This window comes from Rhipicephalus microplus, chromosome X, assembly GCF_043290135.1.
Source record: "Rhipicephalus microplus isolate Deutch F79 chromosome X, USDA_Rmic, whole genome shotgun sequence".
Classification (NCBI taxonomy): Eukaryota; Metazoa; Arthropoda; class Arachnida; order Ixodida; family Ixodidae; genus Rhipicephalus; species Rhipicephalus microplus.
In genome coordinates, this window is record NC_134710.1 from 115,532,487 (window position 1) to 115,541,878 (window position 9,392).

A 9,392-nucleotide genomic window follows, 5' to 3' on the forward strand; every position below is an offset into this window, starting at 1 on the left:
GTGGGTGCATCACGTGGTTTTTCACGCATTCTCGCGCATGAGTTGCATTTGTTGTCAACCCTCTTGACGTGCTGTCGGCCTCTTGGGATCCAAAACCTTTCGCGTACCTCAATCAACGTGTCTCGAAATACACCATGAAACATTCTTTGGTGGGCGTCACGTATAACGAGCTCACTGAAATGGTGGCCAGTAGGCAATAGCAGCGGATGCTTGACGTGTTCACCTTCTGAGAAATGCAGATGGCCTCTCACACGCAACATCCCATTATTATTCAAAAATTGACTTAGCTTGTGTACGCTTGGCTGCAAACCTACAGGATGCCTTTGCCGAAGCCTGGAAATCTCTTCAGTGAATCCCTCCTCTTGGACAGTCTTGACCCAATAGACTTCTGCTTTTTCAAGTTCCTCAGCAGTAAGCGAGGCCTCGACCTGCATGGATGGCTCTTTGAAAACTTAAATATCTGAGAACCCATGCTGTCACACGCAGACGCCGGAGAAAATTGCTGCGATGAGTCAGCTACAAAATGGGCATGAGGTTTTCACCAGCAACACCATTACTCCTTTCCTTTCTTCCGCCAACATCAGATGTCTAGAAGGCGTGATATGCTCTTGAGAGCCGGCCAATAATCAACATTCTATGAGAGCCACGAAGGTCCGTGCCATCATTGTCGTTCTTTTTGGAGGCTGTGTAACCACATGCCTCGAGTCAAATGATCCGCTTGGTTCTCGGTGCCCCGGCACTGTCTCCACTAACCATTGTCTGTTCAACCTTGAATCTCGACCATACGATTCCGGACAAATTGGCTACCTTGCGATGAATGTCCCTTCAATCAATGAAACACTCTGCTGGAGTCTGCCAAGTAGAAACGTTGCAGTTGGCGTTGATACATCAAACATCTGATAAGAAAGGCCGTTGTCTGAGCACTAAGAAGTCCTCCCAATAGTTCCAGTTGTAAAAGCGTCATTTTCTTCAGAGGCGAAACTCTAGACTTGGCAAATATAAGCTTTGTGTGAACAGAGTCGTCAGGGCCTTCTATGCGCAAGTATATCCAACATCCGTATGCTCGTCGACTGGCGTCCCAAACTGTGTGCAGTTGCACTATTTCGACTCAACGCCTGGACAAACACAACGTGGTACTGTGAACACGCACAATTTAGTCGCCTCAGACCTCCATCGTTCCCCCTGCTCTACCATCTCCCCGGGCAAATCTTCGTCCCACCCAATGCCCAATTTCCATAAGTCTTGGAAAATGATTTTGGCTGTAAAGGTAAAATTGGCCAACAACCCCAGAGGGTCACATATTCTGGCGATCGTCTGAAGAACCAATCATTTGCAGTGGTGTTCTTTGCATAAAACGCCGTTCACCGACGTGGTGGCTATTGTGATAATATTTTCCCGCTGATTCCGAAGGAGACCGTGCACCCTCAAAGAGTCCTTCGAGTCGGAGGCGTCATCATGGGACGTGAATAACTCCCGTAAGTGTTCTGAGTTAGACGACTACTTTCGCAGCTTCATGCCGCTAGCCTCTAAAATGTTACTAGACTCAAACAATATTTGTCCAGCCTCCTTTTCTGTTTCCGCTCCCACCAGGAGATCATCAACATAAAACGAGTTGGTGAGAAGGGACGCTGTCCAAAGCTGAGGTCTTTTGATTGTGTTCAGGTGATGCTGCAGAGTAGCATTCAGTAGGGAAGGGCTATCTCTGGTTCCGAACCGCACCCTTTTCATTCTCCACTCCTCCATTTCTGGAGCTGGCTTCTCGTTCGAAGGCAATGTCCGGAACCAAATAAACCGCAACTCGTCCCTGTCAACCTCTTTGACGTTTATCTGCAAAAAGACCTTTTCTATGTCCGCTGTCAACGCTATCCGGTACGCTTGGAGCTTGATCAGCAACCTGACGAGATCGCAAAGGAGACATGGTCCTTTTTGAAGGTGTTCATTCAGTGGCGTAGCACCCTGTTCATGAGAGGAAGCGTCAAACACAACCCGCAGCTTTGTTGTCATTGAGTCACCGCGCAGCACAGCGTGGTGAGGCATAAAGTAGATTTGATGACTGCTGTCCCTTTCTTTATATGCTCTTTCAGTGAAATTCATCTCCCCGTAGCTTTGTATGACAGCATCATATTGCAAGGCCAATTCGGGAGTACGTAGCATCTTTCGGTCAAGGCTCTGTAGTCGCTTAGCGGCCTGTGCGCGATTATCAGACAGTTTCCTTTAGCGGGGCAGTGCTACTTCGTAGCAGTCATCGTTCGTTTTGATGTGCTGTTCAAACTGGCTAAGAACCGCTTAGACGTCCTCACAACGTCCCTTGAATTGATCCAAGATCCCTACGCTCCCCAAGACCCAAAACCTTCGAGCAAGTCTCTGAAGTTTCGACCGAGGTGCTCGCTCTCAAAACGCATGCTTTTAAACAGACGTGTAGGGGGCTATGGATGCCTATCGGACCCTGAAACATCCAACCAAAGACGGAACAGAGTGCAACCAAATCTGAATTGTCGATGTCCCATCACATTTCTCTGGTCTTAAGCTTATATAGATGGTCTGCACCAATGAGGAATACAATTCCAGGTATGGCAGGCATACGCGGTAAAAACAGTTGGTCTGCGAAACAGTTTGGCTGTCCACCGTATTCCATAGCTTTCACTAACTCATTTTCAACCGGCACATGTATGATGTCGTTGCAAATTAACGGCATCTCAATGGCTTAGGCATGGTGAACCTTTCCGTCATACTGGCTGCGCAGGCATACCTGCACCAAACGACACTCTTGCTGGGCTGAAGAGGCATCTCCGAATGTGCTAAATTGAATTCTAGTCTTTCCAATCTTCTTGAGACAGAGTTTTCTAGAGAAGTAGCGTCTTTCTGGGTTCACTGTCTGGCGCGATTCTCACAGTCTCGTTCACTATCTGCTGAATGTCTGTCATCACACCACATATAGGCATTCTTCTCCCGGAAAAACCATGACCACGGCGGTGGTACCAAGCACACTTGTATTGTTGTGGTCACAGGATAGCAGAAGCTGGGTCTGCACCTGCCCGAGACCTAGACTCCATAAATCTGTCTTCCTTTCTTCGTTCTTTCTTTTTTGAAGGCCCGCTTTCGCTTTGCGCCCCTGAGAGAGGGAAACACACAAACGTAAAAAAAGACATGACACCTTAGTATAACTCAAGCATGCTGAACGAAAACGTCATATTTAAATTAAATGCTTCACTGCTTTCGGGCTGTTTTATTGCACCAGAGGCAGACTACCGCATTGGGCATCACTGTCTGTCTCTCTTGCATGCTTGCTCGCTTCTAAAAGAACGTGCTGCCTTCGCAAGAACTTATTTCCGATGCGTGCGATGCTCTCTTCATGAGCTGCCGCACTCCATACGGCAACCTGCAAAATGCACGCACTGACGTCACCTCTATAATTATGTTTGTTTGCACAGCACTCAAAAAGTGGCGAACGTAAATGCTGCGTGACAGCTCAGCCAGCAACCTCTAGAAAAAATATGGAGGCCTTAGCTCTCTTCGCGTGACGCCACACGATGGGGCGGATAAAAAAAAAGAAGATATGGAGCACTGTTCAAGAGATGTTGTCTCGCAGGTGCACTCTGCGGAAACATTTTTTTTATTCAAGAAGAAGCATGCATGCATTAAAATATAATGCCAGAAAACTGTATAGCAGCAAACATTCATTTACGAAGCCCAGTTTTTTTTTGTACTCGCTATATATTTGGAGCAATGCATGCATTTATTTGGCCTCAAAAAATGTGGCTTTTCTTTTTTTTTGTTTATCGGCAACGTCGAGAAGTTTGTCATTCAGCTTCCTACAAAAGTTCTTTAGCAGAATGCTGGTGCTCTACCGCAGGATGTGTTCAAGCACTAGTTCAACCATGTGGCCGTTCTCACATGTATTGAAGTCGGACTGCTCTTCTCTAACCAGAAATTGTAGCGTCATTTTGGTTACGAACTTGCGTTGTTCAGGCATCATAAGCAGTGCTGGCTCTGTAACGAGCTGTTCTACTACAAAGTTGATGTGAGCAACTGTGTTAAGTGCAAACATTGATAGATAAACTAAACCTCCTCTGTCAAGCTGCTTCACGAGCCCTTATTGTTCGCTTGTGGCAGGGACTGTGATCTTCTTGTCCATGGTCGACAAGTCCTTGCATTATTCGCAATTAATTTTTTAAGAGTCCCGTATACGGCATAACCTGCAACGTAGACGAGGACTGGATGGAGGCCCTTTATTTTCGTAAGAGCCTGGCTGGTAACAACAACGTTGCTGCTAGGAAGCAATGCCTCGACTTGCTTTCGGACACATTCCCAGCACTGTTCAGGGGAAACTGTAGGCAAGGTGTTCTGCAGGCGCAGCTTGTTTTCAACTTCACAAATCTGCCTAATCGAGATGGGATATTGGGCACCAGCCAGCTGCCTATACTTTCCAAATTGATCTTCAAGGCAGTCTGACTGAATTTTCCCAAAAAGTGCATGCGACATTCCAAGCTCTCCAAAGTTGTACCTAGCAAGCTCAAAAAGCGCATATGTGGTGTGTTCTAGAACAGCGTGAGTCTCCTTTGTAGTACGCTTGTCAAAACCTTTGTTTTTCGCGCATCCAGCTACTTCAGAAACATGTGCAAGAAGTCAATTTTCGGATTGTTATCAATAGAAAGCACTGGTTGTTGGAAGTGATCTCTAAGCCTTTCTTCCTTCCATGGAGTTTAGACGTTTACAATTCTCCACCACTCGAGTACGATATCAATGAATGTAGCCGTGGCCTCGAAAGAAAATAAACGTTGTACTTTGCTCCAAGAGCGCGGAACGTCTCTGGTAGATAGTCATTAAAGATTTGTAAAGCAAGCTTCACGTCCTGCCTTTCAAGATTCGAAGGGTAGAGGGCTTCCTTGACAGCCCATAGCCATAATTCAACAGCTGGTCACACTCCTTGCTGTGAATGTCCCTGATTGTTGCAAATGACGCTGTTTGCATTCACTAAGATTCTGGCGTGTCTCCTTGGATCTCCGGGAAATAGAAACAAATTTGGTTATTCTTCTGATTTATCTAGTTATTTTGTATGTATTTTAGAATGTGCACTGGGTATACTATAACGAAGAACGGCGACATTGAAGGGACTCGCTCACTGGATTCAGTACCGACCAGTTGTGCTTCGCGATCTCCGACGACAGCGCAGCTCTCGCCGACCGGCTCGTCCTCCGCTATCTCCTGACGCCGCGAAGCTCTCGCTGAGTGGTGCCCCGTCATCGGACTCCTGCGACCATGTCCCCATCTTTCTCTATCTTCCCTTTACTTTTGTATTTGGGTGTCCTCATCTCTATCCCTATTCATTTTAATCAGGTCCGATGACGGGGCACCACTCAGTGAGAGCTTCGTCAGGTCACCACCCCACTTCTCGATGCCTTCCAGGAATTCCACCATACCCCTTTTACTGTTAGCGATTTCAGGAACGCAGAGATTCACACCTAGCTTTTTTATGGCTGTTTTTATAACGTGTAGTGTCACGCTCAAGTTTCCTTTCAGGCAGTGTAGTTCAAGCATGGTGCTTCATTGTCGACATTGATAATGAGAAGAAGCCTTTCATTTATTTCGATAACATCCCCGAACTTTGTCCGTTCGCTCCTTGTATGGTTCGTACGTTCGCTCAAACTGTTGAGTTTATCCTCCGCACGTGCTCTGATAAACGCTTCATTGGATTCAGTGATGGCTTTCTGAAGGACTGCATTCTCTATGCGCGCGCGCTCGGAGTCAGTATCTTCCCTTCTCGTGGTCTTTCTGGAAAAATAGTTCGAATAATTTGGAAACTTCGACGGTACAGCGGCATCTGTGCGAAGGCGCTCATGAGATAGCGGCACAGGCATTACGTGGCCACTTGCTTGATCTGTATACGCGTCGCATTTTGAATAGTGATCTCGTCCATGAAATGAAGTTTAAATACCTAGAAAAAAAAATAAGCTCCGATCAGAAAACTGACGGCTACAGGTCACACAATCATGCGGCTCATGAGCCACTTCCACATGTACGTATATATTCTTTGAATTAACTAACGTCTACATAAAAAATTACCCTGTAATTTTTGGTTACCGTGAGGTTTTTCTGAGGTACAACTCGAAATCTAAGCGTTCCTTACAGCTTGATCTCTGTCAACTTGAAGACGTGCACCTTCGCGGCCCCCCTGTAATTTCCGCGGCATCGAGGTACGCAGCACTTGCATGGCACCGCGGTGTCGTTGCTTTCACATTGTTTTCACAGCAAAGAAAACTCGTCCGACTGAACAGCGAAGAGATGTACGACAGTACATACGCGCCGGGTAAGGAGTTTCTGGAGACGTGCGATCAACGCGCACCAGGGCGATTCGGAGGCACGGATGCGTCGTCGTGGCGACGGACAAAATGCGCTCACCGCGTCATGCGTCCGCCCCACCTGCTGACATAGTGCGAGGGGAAAATGAAAAGAACTAAGGCCTTCATATTTTTCTAGAAGGTGGTGGCTCAGCAGGCTTCGTGGCCTCCGCCCCAGCGCACGCAAAAGGATCACAACACGATTGATTGATTGATTGATTGATTAATTAATTGATATGTGAGGTTTAACGTCCCAAAACCGCCATATGATTATGAGAGACGCCGTAGTGGAGGGCTCCGGAAATTTCGACCACCTGGAGTTCTTTAACGTGCACCCAAATCGGAGTACACGGGCCTACAACATTTCTGCCTCCATCGGAAATGCAGCCGCCGCAGCCGGGATACGAACCCGCGACGTGCGGGTCAGCAGCCGAGTACCTTAGCCACTAGACCACCGCGGCGGGGCAAAGGATCACAACACGAAAAACAAGGACGTGAAATAGAAAGACAAGCACAGGACTTCTTCCGTGCACTACTCCCATCATGCCTTAAAGAACCTGCTTACCCAAACGTATAGCTATGATTCAAACAGTACATCTCCGTATGGGCGATACCGAGACGTTCTATTTCCTGAATTGGTGGTGTTGGCGGTAAGCTCAGGGGATTAGCTTTGTGCTGACGATGAGCTGAAGATGAAGTTGCCACCTTATCACGGAGCAACGACAAAGGCGGGCTAATGGATGCAGAAATAGAAGCCAGTTTTGAGCTTCTAGCAACTGCCACAGCGACAAAAAAGTGTAATAATATAGAACACAATATTCCAATTTGGCGTGCTGGTATTGCAATATCCGTTTTTAGGGCCAGTATGCTTTTGGAAGATCAGATCTGATCTTCTGCAATGCGTCTGCAACGCGAATTGCAGAGTTTTCTGTGGTTACTTTCCTGACTTACAGAAAGCACTCAAGACTTTCGCAGCGTTTTCTGAACCTTCCCGTTTGTCTACGGGCACCGCAGTCTCGTATCAACTTTTCACTAAGCGACAGTCATAAGATCTACTGGGGAGAAGTTTTTGCTTCAATAAAATTCAGCCAACTCTTTTGCATGCCTTTCCCGTGTGTAGGTCAGGTTAGGTAAAGATGTGTTGGGTTGGGTCAGCATAGGTTAGGTTAGATTAGGTTAGCAAGCGTTTGGTGATGCATGCGCCGTAGCGTCTGGGACCCTGAAGCACACTCTACACTATGTGCGGGCGGCATTTTGTTCGTTTATAATTTTTACACCCTCTACGGTAAGCCTGCGAGGCAGTTAATGAGTGGCTGATCAACCTCGTGTTTGTTTTGCTAAGATCCCTCTATATCATACTTACTCTTTCTGAAGTAGATATCACCGCAGATATCGCCAAGATTGTTGATCGGCTAAGCTTCTATACGATCAGGCGGGTAATTCTTTGCTCTTGGCGATATCAGCGCTAGCAAGCCATCTGTTTCATTGTCGTCAAAAGAGTTCAGGTTTTTGCGAGAACGCTCATGTCCTGCTACTGTTTGGTTATTACCTGTTACGGTGCTGTTGTATGAATAATTCTCTCGCACATGTCTGTCGTTATCATCGTGTGAGATTTTTTTCACTCTCGAGGCATAGTGATATACTTGGGGCTACGTGGGTTTCAAAAAAAAAAACACTGTTGTTGCTATAGTGTAGCGTTGCGTGTGTGGTCTTCTTTCTTGCGGTTCAGTTCACGCTGCAACAAATTCTCTCATTGCTTGCCATCAAGCCCCCTTTGCAACTCTTGTGTCTGCCACGTCAAGCCAGCGTGCGAGGGCTTTCGTTCAGCCATTGTGCCATGGTTGCGCTATGGAAGAGAAAGCGAAAACGGTGGTCCCTTTGTGCCGAAGTTGTCTGCGTGGTCTCAGTGACGAAAGCGGCAAGCATGCATCGGACCATCCTGCGGACGCCACTCGGCTTGCCAATGAGTTAGAGCTGAAATATGTGTACCAGTGCTCAAATAGGTTAAAACGAGTGATGAACGGAAAATTTGGAAATCTAAACGACGAAAAGAAAGAAAACGCATAAAAACGACATCGACGAGCTTTCTGGCTGACAATGAACGCCTCACTATCTACTTTGGTGACGCCTTGTGAAACTGATTAAAAGACGGTGCTGAGTGCTCACAGTGCGGCTCGTTGGACTATATAGCCTTATCGTTCATCAGGTGAACTGTGCTTCGGCTACGAGAATAAACATTCATAACGAAGTGTAACAAATTTTCGCTTACATATCTGGGCCTAGCCGAGCTAAGCCGCAGCCATTTGTTTTATCGCGCTAACTACCCCTTGTGTATAGATGTCGCTCTGTTAAACTTAAAGAGGCGGGTTCAATTACCGGTCATGGCGACCGAATTTCAATGGGGGAAAACTCAAAACCAGGTGTCTGCTAAGAGTACTGTGCACGCTAAAGATCCTTTGGGGGTCTAAAATTGATTAAAACTATTTGGAAGCCCCCCAATACAGCTGCAGCCTTAAAAAAGACAAGACCACTTGTCAGAAAGCGTGATTATTATAACCAATGGTCAGTTGCGTTGGAAGTGGCAGTAGTTTGAGAAGGTTTGAAATGTGGAAATCACTCCTCAAATCACAATTTCTCATCTTCAGTTATTAACTGTCGAACCATAGTTCTTGGATAATATAACGTAAGCAGATACATCGACACTTCATATCATCTAACCTTGTCGAAAATTTATCTCGCAATTACCAATGGAGCTCAGGCCACCGATGAAGGTTGGCGAAGCTAAGGGGGAAAATGGTAATGGACTTTTATCGTGTGAAAATCAGCGCAGGTTTTTGTGACTTGTACGGTAGCGGCAAAGGGCATCTACAGAATTTTTTTTAAGGGGATGGCCACCCTAAAGCACTTGAGTTGAGGGAGGACGGGTGTTTGCTGTACTGCCGTGACATCAATTAATAAACTTTTTTGTTAATTTCATAAAACAGACTATGGAGCAGCGAATAAAAGCCGTTCTCCGACATCTTGACGAGCCTGCCGACCCCATTACAAGGGCTC

The 9,392-nt window shown here is 46.5% G+C and overlaps 1 protein-coding gene across 1 annotated transcript; it reads right to left on the reverse strand.

Annotated features, from left to right (window-relative positions):
• Nucleotides 1-1,497: 1,497 nt before the first annotated feature.
• On the reverse strand, nt 1,498-2,004 carry LOC119176788 (uncharacterized). Its single transcript, XM_037428143.2, has one exon. The coding sequence runs from the start codon at nt 2,002-2,004 to the stop codon at nt 1,498-1,500; it is 507 nt and encodes a 168-aa protein (XP_037284040.2).
• Between the last annotated feature and the right edge of the window lie 7,388 nt (nt 2,005-9,392).